Here is a 25099-nt window from a genome sequence, read left to right on the forward strand (position 1 = left end):
GACTGGTTAGACTCTCATAAGCAGCATAGTAGAGGCTATGGTCTTTAAACCATGCAGGTGCCTCCAGGTATCCACAGTTCCCGCCAGTCCCCATTCCACCAACCAGCTTAATCCACCTATGTTACCCGACCAGCTCCCATGGGTGTTGTGCTGGCAATCTCTGACCTACATATACATTTGTTGGGCAATGAGGACTGAATCCGGAATGACGGCCTTGAAGTTTAGAAACATCCCTAGTCATTAAGTAAATGCTCAGTTTTGTGCACTCTATTACTTAGGTAGGAATGTAAACTGAAATACTTAAAAAGCTTTCAGCAAGGACCTAAATCCACAAAGGATTTTTTTTTTTTACAATCTTAAATTGGCCTGAAACTTTAGAGATTGGCGTCTCTCTTTTCTTGAGCATTCATTCTAGTGAATTTGCTTCATAGCCCTCCATTCTGTAAGTCTCTTTTTCACCTTTGTGAAGGTTTGAGCCTACAAAGGCCACTGGACAAGGTGTCAAGGGACCCGAGCTTTAGTCTTGGTCCTCGATGACCCATGGGCTGCCATTTTGCCTCTCTGAGACACCTTGAAGTGGAAGGAATAACTGCCTAGCTCTCAGGGTTGTTGTGAAGTTCAAGTAAGGTAACAGATGTGAAATTAGTTCATAAACTGTGTAGCTCTACACTTAAACAAGGTATTACTATGCACAAGGATACATCAAATTATGTATAATAGCCTCTTTCACACCTCTCTGCACCTACTCTCTTGTGCCTTTTCCCTGGAATACCCTTACGAATTAATTGCTAGTCATCTGTGATCCCCAAATACTTGATGCCTCTTTCTTTACAACATTTGCCACACTGTATTAAAGCCATTTGTTTTCATCTTTGTCTTCTGCAAGATTCTGAGCGTAAACTGCAGTTTATTCAGTGCTCAGCACACAGCAGACTCTCAGTAAATATCTGCTGAATTAGATAGGATTGATTTTAATAATTATTATGTGCACCTGTCTTGGAGGACAAAGTCTCTGCCTACACAATGCGTTAGCTATATTGTCTGGTCACTGACCAGTCTTGGCTCTTGTTAAAAGCTTTTGATGATGATGATGATGATGATGATGATGAGATAGTTATAAAAATAGAGTTTTATATTTTTAATTTAAGTAAATGATTAGACTTTTGGAGTATATTACTAATCATTTAAGCTCATCAACAGTGAAAGAATCTAAATGTGGAATGCCTCTCATTAAAAAGAATTTCCTTTCCTGCTGGGGAAAACTTAAGCTACCAGTCATTGTTTTTGGCCCCATTGTCTGGTTCTCTTCACGAAGCAAGGGCTCCTTGTTCTCCTACAGCTGGTTTGCCATCCACCCAGTCAGCATGAACAACAGCAATCATCTCGTCAATAGCGACAACATGGGCTATGCCTCTTACCTTTTTGAGCAAGAGAAGAACAAAGGCTATCTACCTGGACAGGTGAGAATTTGTGTCATTGAAAGCATCATCTTAATGTGCTGAGTATCACCATTCATGCAGTGCTTAGAAGAGCTGATTCAACTAATGAATCATTGAACACTATATCAAGAACTAATTATGTACTATACAGTGGCCAACTGAACATAAAAAAAAAAAGAAGAGTAGCTGATTCAAATTCTCAGCGTCAAGTGTCATCACATACTCACATGCTCGGATAAAAAGAATTCTCCATCCTCCCTGATGGGGAAAGAAAAATTAAAAATGGCTAACTGTGTCAAATACCACTTATATGGATGGCTTCATACAGTTACAATTGGTTGGATAAGGAAGGACAAGTTCAAGATTTTGGCAATATGGAATGGTTTTTGACCAACTTGGAAATATGATAAGCTGTGTTGTTTACTTTTGTTTTCAGAGCTGTAAGTGTTAACCCTACTGAGGATAAGGTGATGCGTCTTTTTCACTGGTCTGGATTTCCCTATTAATGGTGAATTTCCTTTCAAGGAGTTTGTCTTCCTTTCCTTCACTAAGGCCAAAGTCAGAGACAGCCCTAATGCACCAAACTTGTTTTTTAACTTTGAAACGCAATGAGGGCTGGAATTCGAGATGGGGGCTGGACCTCAGTCTGTGTACTTCAGAAAACTCTGTGTAAATTACTGACTACAGACAGCTAAGTGGTGAGGGGAGACCCTGCTCTGTTTGACCCTAGTGTCCAAGTCCCAAATGCAGAAGAATAGAAGAGGATGAGAGCCCCAGGCCCTTGACTAGAATAAGTATCTAAAAGGTGTATAATGATATAAAAGTAATTGGTCCCCTGAACATTTGATCTGATCTTTTAGCTCCTTGTTGACAAAACACTTTTTTTTTTCATTTTAGATTGAGTTTTAGGGAAAGAAAGGAAGTTCCTATTTATGATCACTGGCTGCTAGGCCCATTGAGATAAGTTATCTTTTTGGTATGCAAAGAGACACATGATCTCCATTATCTCTTTCCCTAAGAAAACTGAAGACATTGAAGGTGGAATGGTAGACCAGCTAGCTGGGTTGAGGTTAAAGTCTTGCACCACTCAGAAAACGTTCTGTGTTGTTACTTCAGGTTGAAGGGATAAGAGAAAAGCTACACGGAGGCAGATCTAGATGGTGGACACTATATTTAGGCTCAGTTTTGCCACAGGAAAATCTGGATTCACTATATTTTTTTTCAGCCAGTAAATTTATTTTTCAAGGAAAATCTCTGAGCTCCAAATACAATACCAGAGAATAGCTTGATGAGTCAGCATTTTATGACTTGTTGTTGTTGTTGTTGTTGTATGCTGTGTTTCTTGTCAAAAAGTTTCTGTTTGTGGCACAGGTTTGAAACTCTCCTACTTGAGATGGCTTTATTGATCATTGGGATATCATGGGTAGTAATATATATGCGGACTGCAATGTGAATTTTTTTTCAGAAATTTTCTCAGAATGTTATACCTCCTCCTTTTAATTGTCTGCAAATGATTTTGAATTATTCACCAGAGTGGATTAAATGTTTGCATTTTTAATGGAAGTCATTATGGGAAATAAGAAAGAATAAAAGACACTTGGATGTTTCTTTTGGCAGGGACCATATGTAGCAGCCTTTGCTTCATCAAACCTGGGAGATGTGTCCCCCAATATTCTTGGCCCACACTGTGTCAACACAGGAGAGTCTTGTGATAATGCCAATAGCTCTTGTCCTATCGGTGGGGTAGGTAATCGTGACATGAAATCTTTGTTTTTGCATCTCATGTGCATTTTATGTTTAAATATCCACCATTAACTTATAATTATGTTTTTCTCAAGTATACACAGGCCTACTGACTGCTAGCCTTTCCTCTTCTCAGAAGCACCCACTAAATTCTGATTGGGTAAAATTCTGGTTTCCCATTGGATTGACCGCTAAGTGAAGTTAGTCAATGTCAGAGATGCAATACCCTTCCCCAAATTTGGACAGTCTGAAACACTTCACCTTGGCATTTCTGATGTCACGAGTTAGTACCAGAAACTGCCTGCCTGAGATGTTTCTCACTGATGGGAAAGTCTATAGGATTTTTAAAAAAATATAAGATCAACTTTTTTTTTTCTCTTTTCTTTAAAATCACAAATAGGCGCTTGAGTGGCTCAGTCAGTTAAGCATCTGCCTTCGGCTCAGGTCATGATCCCAGGATCCTGGGTTCGAGTCCCGCATCAGGCTCCCTGCTCAGTGGGGATCCTGCTTTTCCTTCTCCCTCTGCCACTCCCCCTGCTTGTTCTCAAATAAATAAATAAATAAAATCTTTAAAAAAATGAAATTAAAATAAAATCACAAGCAAAAAATCTTGCTGTAAAAACTCACACAACATGGAAAACACAGACAGCTGTAATAAGTGAGTCCTATTCACTCCCTTCCTCCCCGCCTCACCATGAGTTACGACTGTCACACCTCTTTCTACATACTTACTTAAGTACTCATGAACAAAATTTGGTAACTTATTTATTGATTTTTTTTATTAGTCTGGGATTCGAGTTTTCCACCTCATAGGTCTTTAAAATCTTTTTATGACTATATATAGGTCTGTGTGGTAGGTTTTAAAGACAACAAGAATGGCTGTACCATTGTTTATTTAACTGCTTCTCTGCCATGTTCATTTAGGTTTTTTTTCAGCTTTGACTTGAGCAACAGATGCTAGTTTCTGGGCTCTTATTCTTTTTGTATTTAGAACATGTCACCTGTGATATTACTTTTATTAAACATCATTTCTGGGCTATTACTTCTATTCCAGTCAATGCCACCCAATGAGTAGTATGGTTTTAACAATTCTATTTTTCTGTTATATATTACCATTTTTATATGGAAAGTCTTCCTTTATTACCCTTCATTTGTAAAATTTCCACACAATATTAATTAATTCAATAATTAATCAACAATTCAACAATTAAGTCAATAATTGATCTAATCATTAGATTTAAAGATTACTTGTTAAATTCCAAAATTCAGAGATGAAATGCTTAAATAAATTATGAGACCTATTTGCAATAGAATATTATGCAGCAACTCAGTGTGTTGTGTTGGAATACTTAATGTGGGAAAAAGCTCATAGTACACGATGTTGATTAAGAAAATTGGCTTTAATAATGCATATTCATGATGATTGCAGTTTTGAAAATAAATGTGTCATAGTAAAAAGACAAAGGGAAACACACTGAATTGTTAACCCTGGTTTTCTCGGTTTGGCATTATTATAGGGGGTGTTTATTCCGTTTATCTTATTTATTGTTTTTATTCTATTTATACACTTTTGCATTTTTTTCTACCATGAGCATACTTTGTAATCATAAAAAATTACAAGAAAATCATACCCTTTCCCACAACAGAATTCTGTTTCTCTCTGTTCCGCTCCATCTGTTAGATTGGCTTCCCTCATGTTTGCAAGAGGGCAGCCAGTACTGAGGAAGGGGTATCCTTCTCCCCCCAACCCCTACCCCATATACGGTAGGAGACAGAGAAAACTTCTCTTCTAACCATGGAATAAAAGCTCTTTTCAGCCCAAATGGGTCAATGGAGGTATAAACCCATTCCTGGACCAAAGCAGTTCCTGGGGAAATGGTATGTGCTGATTGGCATAAGCTGGGGTTTCTTCCCAGTCTTTGGCAATGCCCAGGGGATGGCCGTCATCATCTTAGACTGACCTGGAACTGGGAATAGAATCACTGACTGTTAAAGAAGAGATGCCTTTCTGAAGAAAATCGTGATTCACTTAAGAAACCAAAAGAGGGAAATGGGCAAATATTGCCATGTCTTTTGCTTTAATGTTGCTTCTTCAAACAGATTTTTTTGAACTTTAGAAACTAGTTTTGATGTAAAAAAAGATATATGCTTGTTAAAAACTCAAACAATACTGAAAAGTTCAGAAAACAAAACATGTAAAGGAGCAGCCCCTAACCCCACAATGAACCTGTTAAAAATTTAATGGTCTGTGTCCAGCCACCTGTCGGCATGTATAGTTGTATTTAAATGAGGTCCTACCGTAATGCTGTTCTGGAACCTGCTTTCTTGTTTTCAGTGAATATACTTGAAAACAACACTTAAACTAATGCCATAGTTTTCAATGTTAAGTACCCTAAATGAGTTCACCAATCCCCTACTGATGAGAGCTTTCTTTCCCTCCCTCTTCTCTTCCTTCATATCCTCTCTCTTCTGTTTTTCCTTCCATCATATAAATATGCTCTGGTCGCTATGTTGTACATATTTTCATGCGTGTATGAGTTTCACCTTAGGACAAATTCTTTTTTTTTAAGATTTATTTATTTATTTGGAAGGGGCAGAGGGAGAGAGAGACTCTCAAGCAGACTCCCCGCTAAGCGTGGAGCCTGATGTGAGGCTCGATCCCACGACCTTGAGGTCAAGACCTGAGCTGAAACCAAGAGCCAGATGTTTAACCGAATGAGCCACCAGGGCGCCCCAGGGCAAGTTCTTAGAAGTGAATTTGCTGTCAAAGGGAAAGCATAGCCACCATGAGGTGTCTGTCAGTCCCGTTCCCCCTAACAGAGCATGAGTGAAAGTTTCCCCAAACTCTCACTGACACCCAGTTTATCAATCTTTCAGTCTTTGCCAACACAACACGCAAAGAGTTCTTTGTAGTTTAAATTTATATTTAATTATTCATGAGACTGAATATATTTTAATGTTGAATGGCCATTTATACTTCATTTTTGTAAATTACCTATTTCATCCATATTCCATTGTATATCCATTAGGATCTTTTTTTTTTTTTTGCTTTTTTTCCTCCCAGCTCTATTGAGATGTAATTGATATACAACATTGTATAATTTTAAGGTGTGCAATGTGATAATTTTGATACACATATAGGATGCTTTTGACTGCAAATAAGAGAAAACCCAATTCAGTATGGATGAATCAAAAGGTATTAAGAAAGTATTCATCCATATTTTCTTTTAATACTTTTTAATTTTCAGTTATAATATTTAAGTATCTGGTCAATCTCAAAATTTCCTCGTATAAGAAGTGAAGTAAAGAGCCAGATTTATGTACTGATCTTTCCCAGAGGATCATCTAGTTGTTCCAATATAATTTTAACTGAGTTTCAATTGAAGGCAATCATGAGCCATAGGCAAGAACAGACAGGTAGGAAGATGTGCAACCAATGGGGAACTTGGCTTTAGGTCTTAGCTCACATATTAGCTACCTATATAATCTCCGACAAATCGTCCAACCCACCTGAGCCTCAGTGTCCTTACCTGTAAAAATAAGGCACTGTGATATGTGATTTCTGAAGATCTTCACTGCTCCAATGCCATGAATGATTTTGCTTCTCATAATCTGTAGATTGAGAGACTGACAAGAGATGCTAGAATGTGGGTTTAAAACTATGTTTGCTTAGCTTCCCTTGTAATTTTGCATTCCTTAAAACCATTGCTTATTTCACCGAGAGTCCGTCTTGTCTCCCTGTGTTGCAGTCTAGCATGTGCATTGCTATGGGACCAGGAGAGGATATGCTCAACAGCACGCAGATTATAGGACGGATCATATATCAGAGAGCGAAGGTCAGCCACGGGCCCCACTTCTTTCAACTTCATTTAATCTTGTTCTTTAAAATCCACCGACAGTGTTCATGATGAAGTCAGTAATGGTAAGAGGCAGAAAGGGCTCGCGCTGGCCCTGGAGTCTGCTGGCACTGGCCTGCTAGGAAGGCTGCTTCCCAAAGGACACAGGAACCTCTCTCTGACTGCTCGTCTGACCTTTTTTTTTAAATTTAATTTAATTTTATTAGGTTGTTGTCACCATACAGTACATCATTAGTTTTTGATGTAGTGATCCATGTTTCACTGTTTGCGTATAACACCCAGTGGTCCATGCAGAACGTGCCCTCTTTAATACCCATCACCGGGCTAACCCATCTCCCCAACCCCCTCCCCTCTAGAACCCTCAGTTTGTTTCTCAGAGGCCATAGTCTCTCATGGTTCATCTCCCCCTCCAATTCCCCCCCCCTTCATTCTTTCCTTCCTCTCCTAATGTCCTCCATGCTATTCCTTATGTTCCACAAATAAGTGAAACCATATGATAATTGACTTTCTCTCCTTGACTCATTTCACTTAGCATAATCTCTTCCAGTCCCAACCATGTTGCTGTAAAAGATGGGTATTCATCCTTTCTGATGGCTGAGTAATATTCCATTGTGTATATGGACCACATCTTCTTTATCCATTCATCTGTTGAAGGGCATCTTGGCTCTTTCCACAGTTTCGCTATTGCGGACATTGCTGCTGTGAACATTGGGGTGGATATGGCCCTTCTTTTCACTACATCTTTGTCTTTGGGGTAAATACCCAGTAGTGCAATTGCTGGGTCATAGGGTAGCTCTATTTTTAAATTTTTGAGGAACCTCCACACTATTTTCTAAAGTGGCTGTACCAACTTGCATTCCCACCAACAGTGTAAGAGGGTTCCCCTTTCTCCACAACCTCGCCAACATGTGTTGTGTCTTGCCCTGTCCATTTTTGCCATTCTAACTGGTGTAAGGTGGTATCTCAATGTGGTTTTGATTTGAATTTCCCTGATGGCTATACGAAGTCCTTGTAAAACCAAGGAAACAGGGAAACATTCTGTTTCAGCCTGAGTGCTTGCTTCAGACTGCGGTGATAAATAGTGTAAGGATTTCAGCTAACATGGCGTCAGGCATGATCAGACTGATCCAGATTCTCTCGGCCTTTGCTGCCCAGTTGCCTGACTGTTCTTTTTTTTTTTTTTTTTTTGTAAAGCTTTTATTTATTTATTTGTCAGAGAATACAAGCAGGGGGAGAAGCAGGCTCCCCCCTGAGCAAGGAGCCTGATGCTGGACTCGATCCCAGGACCCTGGGATCATGACCTAAGCCGAAGGCAGCGGCTTAACTGACTGAGCCACCCAGGCGCCCCATGCCTGACTGTTCTTAATGTCTTCAGTGACAAGGCCAGACTGAGCAACACAGCTCCCCACGCCTGCAATTTGAATTCAGATTAGTTCCTAGTCTTAAATATATCCCAATTGTCCATCTTATATTTTCTTTTCTTCTCTTCTTGAGACATTTTTTGAGGAGGAGCAAATCGGGTCTGTAGTAAGATGATTATGAGTTGCTCTATGCTTCTCCCTCTGCGAAATTGTATCTTCCATTTTGCCCGTGTTTTGTTTCCACTCCTCTGGAGACAGATTTCTGATTGAAAAGACCAAGGATGACCTCAAGCTGAGATCTCTTCCATAGTTCGATCTCTTCCTTTGTGTGGCTAACTCATACCTTTGTTGCAAGTGTGTGAGTCAGTGCATGTGTTTCAGTAAATATTTTGCTCCATGGGTTCTGAAATGTTTCAGGAGCAATTAAGGAAGAACAAAAGCACCTTTAAAAACATTAGACACCAGCCAGCCTACCTGCAGCAGTTTCTTTTTAATTACTGTGGTATTATCAGTGGATGGTTCTAGATTAACAGATTCTATTTAGGGTGTGCACCCGTGACACGGTTTGGTGTCAGAAATTTTGTTACTGTTCTGGGCTTGAGAGTCAGAGGGATTTGTCCCACATTCTGGATTCTCTTTGACTCGCTCCTTATCGGGGAGGCAGCTGGTGTTACTGAGAGCTCACCCTGAGAACCACCATGTGGCTGTCAAATCGGGGATGGGGGGACCATCAGGTGTCAGGCAAAGGCGCGTGCGCTGAGGTAGGATTGGCCCACCATGTGTGGTACAGATCAATACAAGCCAATGTTTCCAAACAAGCTGACTCACATTTGCCACGAGATAGAAAAAGCATCAGTTCACCCTACAGGGGATAAAAAAGAACCTCAAAAGGTGGATGCGGGGGAGTGGGGAGTCTTTCCAGCCACCCTTTGGCGCCAGCCCTGTCAGAGGACTCGCGACTTCTGAGGGAGAACCCCCGAGGTTATGCTCTCATTCTGGCAAAAACAATCATTGGGCCCGCCTCCTCCTCATCTTAAATTTTCTTGAGGGAGGCTTTTTGTGCCACAGCCTCTATCACCAGAATGTCCTGTTTGTGGGGGGAGCAGACACAGGTCAAGGTCTCAGGGGCTCCCGGCGTCTGGAAGCCACTGGGGATGGCAGAGAGTGTCATGTGGGTAGTGGCCCTTTCTAAGCAGCCAGCAAAACAAAACTTGGTGGGCACATGCTTTTCCAAATTGGTACTTACTGGGCACAGTGGTACTCTTCATTTTAGCTCTTTTGCTTCTTTTTTTTCCTTTTATTATGTTAATCCCCATACATTACATCATTAGTTTTTGATGTAGTGTTCCATGATTCATTGTTTGCGTATAACACCCAGTGCTCCATGCAGTACGTGCCCTCTTTAATACCCATCACCGGGCTAACCCATCCCCCGACCCCCCTTAATGGATTTAAAAAATTTTTTATTGTTATGTTAATCACCATACATTACATCATTAGTTTTAGATGTAGTGTTCCATGATTCATTCTTTGTGCATAACACCCAGTGCTCCATGCAGAACATGCCCTCTTTAATACCCATCACCAGGCTAACCCATCCCCCCACCCCCTGCCCTCTAGAACCCTCAGTTTGTTTCTCAGAGTCCATCGTCTCTCATGGTTCGTCTCCCCCTCTGATTCCCCCTCCTTCATTCTTCCCCTCCTGCTATCTTCTTCTTTATTATTATTTTTTTTAACATATAATGTATTATTTGTTTCAGGGGTACAGGTCTGTGATTCAACAGTCTTGCACAATTCACAGTGCTCACCATAGCACATACCCTCCCCAGTGTCTATCACCCAGTCACCCCATCCCTCCCACCCACCCCCCACTCCAGCAACCCTCAGTTTGTTTCCTGAGATTAAGAATTCCTCATATCAGTGAGGTCATATGATACATGTCTTTCTCTGATTGACTTATTTCGCTCAGCATAACATCCTCCAGTTCCATCCATGTCGTTGCAAATGGCAAGATCTCATTCCTTTTGATGGCTGCATAATATTCCATTGTGTGTGTGTGTGTGTGTGTGTGTGTATATATGTATATTGTTATATATGTGTGGTATATATATGTATATATATGTGTGGTATATATATGTATATGTATATGTGGAATATATATATATATATATATATATATATATATATATACCACATCTTCTTTATCCATTCATTTGTCGGTGGACATCTTGGCTCTTTCCATAGTTTGGGTATTGTGGACATTGCTGCTATAAACATCAGGGTGCACGTACCCCTTCAGATCCCTACATTTGTATCTTTGGGGTAAATACCCAGTAGTGCAATTGCTGGGTTTTGCTTCTAACAGTAAGTGTGTGTGTGTTTTCTAGGAACTGTATGCCTCTGCCTCCCAGGAGGTCACTGGACCACTGGCTGCAGCTCATCAGTGGGTGAATATGACAGATGTCACTGTCCAGCTCAACTCCACACACACGGTAAGTATCACTGAGTCACGCTGATGATGCCACAAGGGTGAAGCTCTGGGCTGATCTCATGGCTTACTTGAAGTTTAACGTCTGTTTCTTGTTTGTGTTTACTTTGTGTTCTTCTCCCCTTTAGGCAAAAACGTGTAAACCAGCACTGGGCTACAGTTTTGCGGCTGGGACAATCGACGGATTTGGGAACTTCAATTTTACTCAGGGTGAGGTTCTGTCTGATGAAATCTGTGGTTCCAGGTTCTGAAGGGTCAAATGGTCTCCGTACATTTATGATTTTTTACTATTATCTTTAGATTGGGGGGGTGTGCTTGCCAGGTGTGTCCATGACAGCCAGAATTCCCAGGGATGTGTGTCTTCTGGAACTTAGCTTCCACTGATTCAAAAAGAATCAGAGACAACTTCCCTTTGCATTTCAGTCTCAGTCTACAGATGGACGGTTTTTAATGGGTCTGGCGTGCTAGGGTGGAGTTGGGAGGAGTACAGAGCGGGATTGTCATTGTACCTTCAACAATAGGAGTTTGCTCTGTCATCTGCTAATGAATGCCTCTTTCTCTGGTTCCTTTACTGAAGCCCAAAGTCCTCAGGGCAGAGGCCTTCAGGAGCCCAAACATGGGCTGCGAAGTCCTCTTCCACAAATTTATAACTGATGATTGTAGGCTTCATCCTGATCATCTCTGTAATAACATGCACTGTAAGTAGAGAAAGTGGAAAAATAGACGAGTCTCACCTGTAGGAAACATATTGGCTTCTTTCATTCTTGCTTTTTATATATGTGTATTTTGGAACCATTCATTGACAAATTAATGAATACAGTTGCAGTTTGAGACATTCGGCTCATCTTTCCTGGTAATATTTCATCCAGGGTGGTCTAATTTCCTGGAACAATAATTTTTAACAGCTTTATTGAGATATAATTCACATACCATATGATGTATCCATTTAAAGTGTACAATTCAGTGGTTTTTAGTGTTTGCCAATATAGGTAACCATCCCCACAGTCAATTTTAGAGCATTTTCAACACGTCAAAAAGCAACCCTATACTCCTTAGCTATCACAACCCCCATCCCTCATCTCCCCCCAGACCTAAGCAACCCCTGATCTTTCTGTCTCTGTATTTTCCTATTCTGGACGTTTCCTGTAAATGGAATCATCAAATATGTGGCATTTTGGGTTGGTGTTTCACTTAGCATCATGTTTTCGAGGTTCATCTGTGTTGTACCATTTATCAGTACCTTGTTCCATTCTGTGGCTAAACCCTTTGACCCGGGTACAAATCCCATCTTTCCTGCACCTTAGCCCCTGACAACAATCATGTTACTCTCATGTCTATGATTTTGGCTTTTATAGATTCCACATAGAAGTGAGAACCTCCAGTATTTGTCTTTCTCCATCTGATAATTTTACTGTTCCTTTCCAATTTCAATGCCTTTTATTTCATTTTCTTGCCTAATTTTCTGGCTATGACTTTTTTGAAATTGGGGTTAGGGGTTGCTGACGGGTTAGACATGAAGACACACTACCATTCATCAGAAGTCCTACTGAATAGGGATACAGTTTTCTTCCGAGAGAAACTGTTACATTTTCTACCAGAGAAATGGGCAGAGGCCTCTCTCCCTAGAACATGGCTGGTGAGATGTTACTTTCTGGGAAGGCCCCCCAGTCTCTGCAAACATGCCCAAACAGGCCCAACCTGCTGTGTTCCTTTGCAGGGAGTAGAATCTTACTAATATGGTGGAAAGGGCTTGAGACAGGCACACCCTTCACCCCACAAACACCTTATACTAAAAGGAGAAGGGGGAGAAAGCAGAAAGAGTTTAAGATATTTGAGTCCAGGTTTTTCAAATATGAAGCATTTTTAACCAATCCATTCTTAAATTTTTAAATTCTTGACATTATAGAACTGGAATTTATTAATACCTACTCTTACATTTCTTATTGACAAACAAATAAAATTCCTGAGCCAAAAACCCAAAGCAAAACTAAAAACAGGGAAAAGCTTGTAAAACTAAATATGGATCTCAACATTAACGGCTGAACAGAGAATGTTGGTTTTTAAATTCTAAGCGGAAGAGAAGTTGTATACTACATTGAAATAGGAGTGGTGAGAGCGGGCATTCTTATCTTGCTCCTAATCTGATTGGGAAAACTTTCAACCTCTCACTGTTAAGTGTGGGTTTGTCATATATGACCTTTCTTATATGATGTACATTCCTTCTGCACCCAATATGTCCAGTTTTTAGCATGAAAGGATGTTCAGTTTTGTCAAGTGCTTTTTCTGCATCTACAGAGTTGATCAGATGATTTTTTATCTTTCACTCTATTAATAGGGTGTGTCATATTTATTTATTTGCATATTTTGAACTACCCAGAAATAAATCTCACTTGACCATGGTGTGTGATCCTCTTAATCTGTTGTTAAATTCAGTTTGCTAGTATTTTGTTTGGGATTTTTGCTTCTATATTCCTCAGGGTTATCACCCTAAAATTTTCTTTTTTTATAATGTCCTTATCTGGTTTTGGTATCAGGGTAATGCTGGCCTTGCAAAATGAGTTGTGGAGTAGTCCCTCCTATTCAATTTTTGGAAGGAGTTTGAGAAGGATTGGCACTAGTTTTTCTTTAAATGTTTTATTGAATTCACTAGTAAAACCATCTGGTCCTGGGCTTTTCTTTGTTTGGAGGCTTTTGATTAGTGGTTCAATCTCCTTATTCATTTGCCTGCTCAAATTTTCTATTTTTTCATGATTTAGTGGTTTGTGTGGTGGTGGTTTGTATATTTCTAAGAATTTATACATTTCTTCTAGGTTTTCCAATTTGGTGGTGTAAAATTGCTCATGGTCGTCTCTTATGATCCTTTGTATTTCTGTGGTAGCAGATGTGGTGTCTTGTCTTTCACTTCTGCTTTTCTTTGAGTCTTCTCTCTTTTTTCCTTAGTCTAACTAAAGGTTTATCAATTTTATTTATCTTTTTAAAAAACCAGCTCTTAGTTTTATTAGTCTTTCCTGTTGTTTTTCTGGTCTCTGTTTTATTTATTTCTGCTCTGATCTTTGTTATTTCCTTCCTTTTGTTAACTTTGGGTTTTGTTTGTTTTTCTTTTTCTAGTTCCTTGAGGTGTAAAGTTAGGTTGTTTATTTGTTATCTTTCTTTTTTCTTTTCTTTTATTAAAAAGATGTATTTATTTATTTTAGAGAGAGGGAGTGCAAGCATGGGGGAGGAGCAGGAGAGGGAGAGAAAGAATCTCAAGCAGACTCCTCACTGAGCCTGGAGCCTGACGTGGGGCTCGACCTCACGAGCCTGAGATCACAACTTGAGCCAAAACCAAGAGTTAGATACTTACCTGACTGTGCTGCCCAGGTGCCCCTCTGTTTTTCTTAATGTAAGGGTTTATCATTATAAATTGTCCTCTCAGAACTTCTTTTGCTGGACCCATAAATTTAGATATGCTGTGTTTCTAATTTTATTTGGTTTGAGATATTTGTTATTTCCATTTTGATTTCTTCTTTGACCCATTAGTTGTTCAGTAGTGTGTTGTTTAACCTCCACATATTGGTGAATTTTCTAGTTGTCCTCCTATTATTGATTTCTAGTGTCCTCAGAAAAAATAGCTGGTATGATTTCAGTCTTCTAAGTTTGCTGAGGCTTGTTTTATTACCTAACATATGACCTCCCCTGGAGAGTGTTGTGTGCACTCGAGAAGAATATGTATTCTGCTGCTGTTGGATGAGATGTTCTGGTCTAAGGTGTGGTTCAAGTCCAACATTTCATTGTTGATTTTCTGTCAGGATGATCTGTCTATTGTTGAAAGTGGGGTAAAAATTCCCTACTATTATTGTATTGTCTGTTTCTCCCTTCATATCTGTTAATCTTTGTTGTATATATATATTCAGGTGCTCCAATATTGAGTGCATAAATATTTACAATTGTCATCTCATCTTGATGAATTGACCTCTTTATCATTATATAATGACCTTCTTTGTCTCTTGTTACAGTTTTTTATTTAAAGTCTGTTTTGTCAGATGTAAGTATTCTTCTGCTCACTTTTGGTTTCCATTTGTATGGAATATATTTATCCAACCCTTCACTTTAAGCCTATGTGTATTCTTAAAGCTGAAGTGAACTCTTGTAGGCTGTATATGGTTGGGTCATTTTTTCCCCCCATTCAATCACTCTATACCTTTTGTATGGAGAATTTAAGCCATTTCCTTTTAAAGTAATTATTTAAAAGTTAGTACTTACTATGCCATCTTATTGTTTTCTGGTTGTTTTGTAGTTCCCTTGTTCCTTTCTTCTTCTCTTTCTGTCTTCCTTTATGATTTGATGATTTTCAGTGGTAGTATGCTTTGATTCCTTTATGTTTTGCATATGTACTATAGGTATTTGCTTTTTGGTTACCATGGAGGTTTATATAAAACATTCTATAGTTATAACAGTCTATTTTAAGCTGATAATTTAACTTTAATTGCATACAAAAACTACCCTTTTATCTCCTCTTCCCATATCTTATGTTTTTGATGTCATAATTTGTATCTTTTTATATTCTGTATCCATTAACAGATTATTGTAGCTTTAGTTATTTTTAATACTTTTGTCTTTTAACCTTCATACTTGAGTTCAGTGATTTATATACTGCCATTATAATATTAGACTATTCTTAATTTAATTATCTACTTACCTTTACCAGTGAGTTTTATACTTTCATATCTTTTATGTACTAATAGTATCCTTGTATTTTAGTTTGAAGAACTCCCTTCAGCATTTTCTGTTCCATAATTCATGTAGGCTTTCTTCACTGTTTTTTATTTTTATTTTCCTCCTCTGATTGGATAATTTCAAATGACTTGTCTTTAAATTGACAGATTATTTCTTCTGCTTGATCAGATCGACGGTTGGTACACTCTACTGCGTTGTCATTTCATTCACTGTATTCTTCAGCTCCAGAATTTCTATTTTTTTTTAATGATTTTGTCTTTCTGTTGAACTTCTCATTTTGTTAATATGTTATTTTCCTGAGTTTGTTGTGTAACTGTGTTCTCTTGTAGTTGTTGAGCTTTCTTAAAAAAATTATTTCGAGGAGCGCCTTGGTGGCTCAGTCAGTTAAGCATCTGCCTTTGGCTCGGGTCATGATCTCAGGGTCCTGGGAACAAGCCCCGTGTCAGGTTCCCTGCTCGGTGGGGAGTCTGCCTCTCCCTCTGCCTCTGCCCCCTCCCCCTGCACATGTGCAGACTCTCTCTCAAATAAAGAAATAAAATCTTTAAAAAATTATTTTGAATTATTTGTATGACAAGTCATAGATCTCCATTTCTTTGGGATCCATTGTTGGATAATTATTATGTTCCATTGGTGGTGTCATGCTTCCTTGATTTTTGTTGTTTCTTAGAGACTTGAATTTTGTCTGTGTATTTGATAGAGCAGTCACCTCTTTTAGACTTTGCAGACTGGTTGTCGTAGGGGGAGACCTTTACCCATGGGTGTGTGCAGGGACATTGGGTGGGTGAGCTGTGGCAGTTCCAGACCCAGGGCAGGCCAAGTGGCATAGTCTCCATGGAGCTCTGTCAGCTTAGGTCAGCACTGGTGAAGACTGCATGGATCCTCAAATGCCAAGGCTGTGGGTGTCTGCAGCTGCCGTCGGTGCTCTTGGCATCTCCAGGCTGCTGCTGAAATCCTCCTGATCTCTTTCCCCACTGGGGGATGTCATGGCCCAGAAGCTCTCTCTTGGGGCTAGGTTTGGCTTACCGGGGCCTCACAGTAGTGGTGGCACCGATGGCTGATGCACGAATGCCCATGGGTCAGTGACAGATCTGAGATCTGGAGCAGAGGTGCTCATAGAGCGGGGGCAGCTCCAGGGTCCAGGGCACTGGCTCTCCAGTTGTAGTAGTGACTCTGTGCCTGAGTTGTGCGTGCATGTGGAACAACCATGGAGCTGGGATTGGAGCACATGTGCTTGCTGAGGACAGTGGCTCTGGGGTCCAGGATAGCCAGCAGTGGTGGTGGCTCCAGTGCCTGAGATTTGAGTACATGCCGAGCAGCTGCAGATCCAGGGTCTGGAGCATAGGCACACGTGGTGCTGCCATGACGTTGAGTTCTGAAACATGGGTGTGGATGGAGCAGATGGAGCTCTGGGGTCAGGGGCACACTTGGGGGTGGAGGCTGACAAACCTGGTCCCAGGGTGATACAGTAGCATCTTCTTATGGATGAGGAGCAGCAACATCTCATCCCTGGCGGGGGGGGGGGGCAGTCCATGGTGGTGATGGCCATTGGTGACCTCATTCATGAAAACTGCTGGTGTCCTCTGTGGAGCAGGCTGCTGGCGTCTGTGCCAGTGAAGACTACAGGGTCTTCTGCTGTGAAAACCACAGGAAGTCTGTCATGGGGGCTCTTGAGTGGCAGGGGCCACTGGGGCCCTCCATGGAGCAGACAGCTGGGCACTGTGATGGCACCTGCCATATGGCTGATACTGAGAGTCTGCACTTTTTTTTGTTCCTCTCTGTTTCAGCTAAGTTAATCCTTCCAGTGATCCTTTCTGTGTGATTATTCCGTATTTCGCTCCATAGGTTCTTAATTGGACTCTTGAGCCCTCCTGGGAGTATTTTCATTTGCGAGTAACTAATTGTGGTTTTCTGTGGGGTGACAAAGGCTGATATTTTCTACTTTTCCTTCTTACTATGTCACCATCCTCTTTTTTTCTTAATATGCACATTAAAGCTATAAATTTCTCTCTAAGCGCTTCTTTCACTGCATCCCATAAGTTTTGGTATACAGTGTCTTCATTTGCATTTTTCTGAAAGCATTTTCATATTTCCTTTTAATTTCTTCCTTGACCACTATCTATTTATGATCGTGTTGCTTAATTTCCACATATTTGTGAGTTTCCCAAATTTTCTTCTGTTATTTATTCCTAATTTCATTACTTTGTGGCTGGAAAACATACTTTATATCATTTATACCCTTTAACGTTTATTGGGGTTTATTTCATGGCCAGCAGAGAAGAGTGTCGTTATGTTCTTGTTGCATTGAGGGAGGTGTGTGCAGGTACTTGTTACATCCACTTGGCTTCTTGTGTTGCTCACGTTTTCTCTTGTTCATCTTCTGACTAGTTGTCCCATCTGTTAGTGCAAGTGGGTTATTCATGCTCCAATTGTTACTATTGAGTATCTCTTTCTGTTTTGGTTCATGTAGTTTGGTGCTCTGTTGTTAGGTCCATATATGTTTATAATTGTTATATTTCCCTAATGGATTATAGATTCTAAGTTCATAGGTTTCAGAGTTAACATAACTTTTCCCCAGATTGTGGTATTTAGGTGTGATTTTGTGTAGATAATTAAGTGGGGAGTTAAGAGAGGCTTTTTCTGTGGACCCCAAGCCAAATAATCAGTACTTCAAGTTGGAGTTCTCATTTTTAGTTTTTAAAATGGGGAAAAAAGTGATTTCATTCATAGATCTATAGTTAAGTATATTGTATTATTTTTATTTGCAACGTGGATGAGGAAGAGCAATAGAAACAAAACTTTAAAGATGTTGAACAAGATATATTCTTTTAGTCTATCAGCCACAATGGGGATCTAACTAAATAATGATTCCTATTTTAGGATGCAAAGGAAATTTTACCTCTTCTATTATTCAGACTGTTTGGAATTATTGGGCAACAATCTTAATAAAATATTTGCAATAAAGGCATTGTTGTACATTTGTCAAAGTGATGGCATTTTTCAGAGGGTTGGAATCAAATTAATCCTAACGTTCCTAAATAGGGACAACAGTAGGGGATCCATTTTGGGACAGTCTTCGGGATCAAATCCTGGGCAAGCCATCTGCAGAAATCAAAGAGTGTCATAAACCAAAGCCAATCCTTCTTCATACTGGAGAGGTAATGCATTTTGACTATCATGGTAAAATTAGTATATCGTTATTTTAAAACTTAAGAATTGTCAGAGACAAATGATAGATCTTTGTTGACATGGGAATTTCTTATTCAAATATTCCCACATCAAATTTTTAATATTAAAAATATGTATGTTAAGAATCTAACTCTAAGGAATAAGGGGTATGGTTATTAAATATTGTGACTTAGAATTTATGATAAATAACTGCAACAATGAAAACAGTAGAAAAGGAAGAATTCGATCAACATCTATCTTATTCAGGATTCATTTATGTTGACTCCAGGACAGGAGTTCACATACAACTCTGCACAAAAAAGCATCCTCGGGTCATGTAAAAAGGGACATGTTCATGTCTCAATTTTCTCACGACTCAGACAACACGATTAACTAAAGCAATATTCTTTTAATACTCCTTTGGACCATGGATTTTCACATTCTAAATGTCAAAAGTTTGTGCCAGTGTTCATAATATAAATTATTGATGTAGAAAACATTTTTGAATAGAGTTTTTCCCCCTAATATTCAATTAAAATTCTTCAGGAAGAAGAAAGAGAGGAAAGGAAGGAACAGAGAGAATCTGACTATGGGAAAGGGTAGATTGTCTTGGAGAAAACTTGGAAAGTAAGGCAAGACTTGGTAACTGCAAATTTAAAGTGCTATGAGAGTAAAAAGAGAAATCATTAAGTTAAGCTGTTCCAAATGTAGAATTACTTATCTATCTTGCTAAGTGCTCCAAGAGAACCCTTGGTTACCTGTTACACATTGTGATTCTAGGATGCCAGATCCACCAAAAATTTCACTGATGAGAAAGGAAGTGCAGGTTAATGGGGCATTGGCATCTGAGATCCTTGTGCTATGACCAGATAGAATATTTTATACTACCTCATTCATTAGAAAGAAAATCTGTGATAGTAGGATAAAGCACCAAACCCAGCTGGAAACATTGTAAATCCTTTAATAAAGGAACTTTTCTGAGCATCATCTGTCTCTTGGCCATAGAAAGAACAATATCCCTAACACAGGTTTCATGTTTTGGGTTCTTAGTTGACAAAACCTCATCCCTGGCACCCAGATATTGTTGATGTTCAGATTATCACGATTGGGTCCTTGGCCATAACTGCCATCCCTGGGGAGTTGACGTAAGTTCTTCTTTGTTATTTTGTAGTTAAAAATGTAATCATTGTGTATGTGTTTCTGTTGGAATAACTTCTTCTCATGGGTGGTGATTCTGAACTGACTTCTTTGTATCTCACTCTGCCATTTTGGCAACACTAACAAATATTCCAACCATCTTTTGGTGGGCTTCTGAAGAGTAAATCTTTTGATGTGTATTGCTAGTGGGTAAATTGTAGCAAACATAAACATTTGAAGAACTTATTCCAAATGTAAATGATGTTGTGCATTATTATGTCAGTAGAAAGAGTTGAAATATTATCAAAATTCAGATCCTTGAAACAGTTGAAGTCTTAGAAGCAGGAAAGATTGTTTGAAATCTGCTCTTTATGCAGTCTTCCCTATCTTACAAAGTAGCAATTTTATATCTTTCCAGTTGTTCAGGCCCTAAACCTTGGAGTCATCCCTGAATTCTCTCTTTTCAATTTCCTCCACTGAAAGTGAATTTGCAGCAAATTCTGCACATTCCACCCAGCACTTTCTATCACTCCCTCCCTGGTCTAAGCCACCATGAGCTCTCCCCTAGATTACTGCCATAACCTCCTGTCTCACTTGCTTGCTTTCTCCCTTACTCTTCTGTAGTCTGTTCTCAACACTGCAGCCAGAGGAATCCCTTTAAAAGCTAAGTTAAATTAAGTCAGGGTCCAAATCCCTCCAATGGCTTCTCATCTCACTCCAGGTAAATTCTTAAACCCTTACAACATCCTACAAGGGCCCTGTGAGATTTTTTCCCTCTGCAATCTCTCTGTTCTGATTTGATACCCCTCTCCCCTGACTCATCCCTGCTTCAGCCACCTTGGCTTCATTGCATTTCTCAGACCAGCAAGCCTGCTCCTGTCTTAAAGCTTATGAACTTAAGGTTTCTTCTGCCTAAAACACTTACCCTCCTTTTATCCCCACAGCTGACTCTTTTATTCCTTCAGTTCTCTGCTCTGATCGTCTGTGAGATGATCTCTCACAGAGATGCCCCATTGTGCTGATGCTATATGACGCTGCCCTCACCACCACCACCGCCGCCGCTGCCACCATATTCCCACAGCATCAGCACTGGCCTCATCATCACAAGAACAACCACCATCACCTGTCATCCTTACCCTGCATTATATTCCCCATAGCACCTACTGTCATCTCACTTCTTTTATTTGCTTGTTGACATCTTCCCTCTCTGGAATGTAAGCATCCTGTTGAATCCTTAGCATTTAGAAGTGGGCCTCTTCTGTAGTAGGTGCTGTGTTTTATTGAAGGATTCGATGAAGGAACAAAATGATAAATTCTTTCTGGGTAGGAGCAGTGCACTCTCTACTTGCCTCAGTTCTTACTGACATAGAATACAAACAGTATATTTTTGCTGAATCAATGAATGGAAAATGATTGTAGTCTTAGCCAGTGATATTCATTGATGCCTTTTCCCCTCCTACAAGTTGTTTTCAGTTTAGGATTTTTTTTCAAGATAGGACAGTTAGGGACAAAAAGCTCAAGTTTGGCTTTACATTGCCACAAAGCTCCTATGAACCTTACCATGTTGTGTTATGAGCCAGGATCACATTTGTCTCTTGCTACAAGTTCTTCTGTATTCTTTGCATATATTTGGAGTAGGAAAACCCTTAGATACTTCTGTTTTCTTGACTCAGGACCATGTCTGGACGAAGACTTCGAGACGCAGTTCAAACAGTAAGTTAAAAATGAAATAAAATGTTTATGCATTTTTATTTGGTGAAAAGAATTCCCTATTCCTATGATCTGATACCTTTTAAATTAATCTTTGCTGAGATGACTAGAGTTTTACAGTTCTTGAAAGTAATGTCTAGAGCTTTATTATACCACTAAATATTAGTGGTATAAGAACAAGCTTAAAAATTATAAGGAACCTAGAATCAGGTTTAAATAATGTATTGCTATTTATATATTAATGATTTAAAAATTGATAATGTTTTTATGGGTTAAATAACAAATAACCCTAAGTACCTTAATGAAGTCCTGTCTAAATAAAATCTAACACATGTTAGGAGTTTTGTATTTTATCTGTATTTATTTATATTCAGGAAGCATTGCAAATGGTTCTAGAATGACATGGTCAACAGAGGTCTTATTACTTGGAGTTGGAAATAACCACTATGGTTAGTTAGAATCCTCCTATTATACTTTTTAGGAAATGGATAAAATATCTGTATTTTAGTTATAAGAAGATTCTATATCTGCAAATGTAATCACTAAAATGTTCACAGATCCATTGACTTGCCCAACTGTAGTGTAGTTATGGCTCTAACTTTTCCTCAAGGACTATGAACATCGTGCTTCTGCATTCCCAGGCAGTTTTGATCGTTACGAATGATGTTAGGAGAGACACCCTCTACTACTGACTCACATCTATGATTGTGTGTTAAGTATAACTGGGTCAATAATATACATTATGATGGAGAGTAATTTTATTGGGCTCTACCTTTCCCCCACTAGGAATTTGCAACCAATGGGATGCAGAATATGACCATTGTTATTTCGGGTCTGTGCAATGTGTATACACATTACATTACCACCTTTGAAGAATACCAGGTAAAGTAAAAAGTTCTCGGCCTTTAAATGAACTATCCCCTCATCAAGACTGTTGTGTCAAATGCAAGTTTTCTTTCTAGACTTCCTTACTGGTGGTTTTGAGAGATGATTTTGTTTTGGGACAGAGGAGAGAATGAGAATAAGCCAGAGGTTGTATGTGGGAGTTCTAGGTTTGCCCTTTCCAAGTTTAAGTCAGAATTCTGGTCTCACTGATGACTACTTTTTCTGAAATAAATTATTTTGTCAAGAGTACTGGTCATAAGCCTGGGCAGGGGCATACAATCTTCCTAACTCTGTCCATGGTGCTTCTGGCACCTGAAGCTTCTGTAAACCCCGGGGAAAACTCCCACTGATAGCTACTATTTATTTATTTATTGAAGATTTTTTTTAAATTATTTATTCATGAGAGAGAGAGAGGCAGAGGGAGAAACAGATTCCCTGAAGAGCAGGGAGCCCGATGCGGGACTTGATCCGAGGACCCCGGGATCATGACCTGAGCTGAAGGCAGACGCCCAGCCGACTGAGCCACCCAGGCGCCCCATAGCTACTATTTATTGAATGTACTAGCTCAGCACTTTGCAAATGTTATCTTCAGTCATCTTCATAACAAGCCCTGGAGTAGGGTTTTATTATATCCATGACATAAATTAAGAAACAAAGTCTCCGATAATTTAGGGGAGGTAAAGTTTCTTTGTTTGCAAAGAGTGCAGACAGTAGCTCAAGTACTTTTTAACAGTAGTAGTTTAAAACACGGGAACAGTCTGGATACCCACAGTTCATGTTTGCTGATATATCTGCTGGCATATCTTGGCAGTCCACACAGAGGCATACAATCTACTTTTTGACAAATGTCCAGTGATGCCAACAGTGGGATCTGCCCTGCTGTCCTCTGTTGACTTTCCTGAAAGTCCCTGTCTTCTAGGGAATTCTGTCGAATAATGATTCTTAATTGGGGCAAACTTGGATGGGAATACTTTTCATTTATCCATGTTTTCATTTCTCTGTAACTGTTTTGTAGAATTTCCTTCAATTAGGAATGTAGGTAACAAACAACAATAATATTAGCAGTACCTCTGACTTTGTCACCAATAGGAACCACAGATACTTTTTATATCACAAAAAGTTATTGCAGATTTAGAATGAAGGGGGGGAATCGGAGGGGGAGAAGAACCATGAGAAACTATGGACTCTGAGAAACAAACTGAGGGTTCTAGAGGGGAGGGGGCGGGGGAATGGGTTAGCCTGGTGATGGGTATTAAGGAGGGCACGTTCTGCATGGAGCACTGGGTGTTATACGCAAACAATGAATCATGGAACACTGCATCAAAAACTAATGATGTAATGTATGGTGACTAACATAACATAATAAAAAGAAGAGTTATTGCAGATTTGGAAATAACTTCACTCTCATCAGTCTTTTAAAATCACAGTAGTTATTAGATCTGCTTACTTGTTATTCAGTAAAGAACACAAACATTACTCGTTGTTCAATAAAGAAGAACAAACATTATGCTATCACAAAAATGGTTTATTTTTGTTTGATTAGATATATTTCAGTCTAATTGGTTTTCTTTGTCAACAATGTATTTATACGTTTAGAAACATTTACTCTGAGAGGGGTCCATAGACCTCAGCAGGCTGCAATAGGAGTCCAGGGCACAAATAAGGTTAGGAACCCCTACAGCTTCTCTCAGGGACATGCTTCTGCAAGGATTAATACTAATTAATTTATTTACTAATTCATTCAACAGACATGTGTTGAGACAGATACTGTACTAGCCACTATCTGGGCATAACAATAAGTAAAAATCTGCCTCTACCCTCAAGACTACTAGGGTTTATGATCTAGAGAAGAGCAGGTAATCACATTGCTGTAAAAGGGATTCATAAGGTAATAGGAAAACAAAGAGAAAGTGCACTAGTCTGTATTGGGTATTTGAGAATGGAGACTGGCAGATTTTCTGAAAGATGTAACCTCTGTCTGAGTTCTTGAGAATGACTAGGGCTAGTTGGGGAAAGAGTTAGGGAAGTATCCCATATTGAGGAAGCTACCATGCAAAGGTCTGGGGGTGCTGAGTTAGTACGTTTGAGGGGCCATAATTAGTTGAGGGTAGTGAGACAGGGGCTAGTTGATAAGGTTGTAGTTGATGGAGCATCTTTTATGCTATGCCACAGAGCTTTACCTCAATAAGGAATGTTTTGGAAAATGGCAGTAGAATTCCAAAGAAGGAGTGTTCTGATCAAATTTTGATTTAGGAAGGTCTCTAGGATGACAGTGTAGAAAAATAAATTGGAAGAGCAGGTGTGGGGGCAGAGAACTGATTAGGAAGTTGTAGTTATGATCTGGGTGAGAGCCAAGGGTTTGGCCACAGTAAGATCAGGAAAGACAGAGGAAAATGAAAGAATTCAAGAGATTCCAAGTAATGGTAGCTTGGAGACTTCCAGGATGTAGGATGAGGGAGAGGGAGGAGTCTAAGATGGCGGAAGGGTGGCATTCCCTGGGATGAAGAACGTTGCAGGGAGAGCGGGTCTCTGGAGTGACGAGTTCCACTTTAGATTTGATGAGTCTGAGATTCTTGTGGAACAACAGGAAGCTTGCAG

General features: G+C 39.5%; 1 protein-coding gene across 2 annotated transcripts in view; it reads left to right on the top strand.

The window, feature by feature from the left end:
* ASAH2 (N-acylsphingosine amidohydrolase 2) overlaps positions 1-25099 on the top strand; it is a 66404-nt gene that overhangs the window by 27561 nt on the left and 13744 nt on the right. The window contains exons 7-15 of one of the 2 annotated variants that reach the window (XM_035008385.1): positions 1340-1460; positions 3057-3182; positions 6932-7018; positions 10788-10892; positions 11017-11098; positions 18644-18759; positions 19820-19914; positions 21580-21619; positions 22403-22498. In XM_035008385.1, the coding sequence (XP_034864276.1) occupies positions 1340-1460; positions 3057-3182; positions 6932-7018; positions 10788-10892; positions 11017-11098; positions 18644-18759; positions 19820-19914; positions 21580-21619; positions 22403-22498 (868 nt within the window). The remainder of the gene's footprint in view (positions 1-1339; positions 1461-3056; positions 3183-6931; positions 7019-10787; positions 10893-11016; positions 11099-18643; positions 18760-19819; positions 19915-21579; positions 21620-22402; positions 22499-25099) is intronic. The other variant, XM_035008386.1, reaches the window with a different exon arrangement.

Source organism: Mirounga leonina, unplaced genomic scaffold (assembly GCF_011800145.1).
Source record: "Mirounga leonina isolate KUSES-001 unplaced genomic scaffold, KU_Mleo_1.0 Mir_152, whole genome shotgun sequence".
NCBI lineage: Eukaryota > Metazoa > Chordata > Mammalia > Carnivora > Phocidae > Mirounga > Mirounga leonina.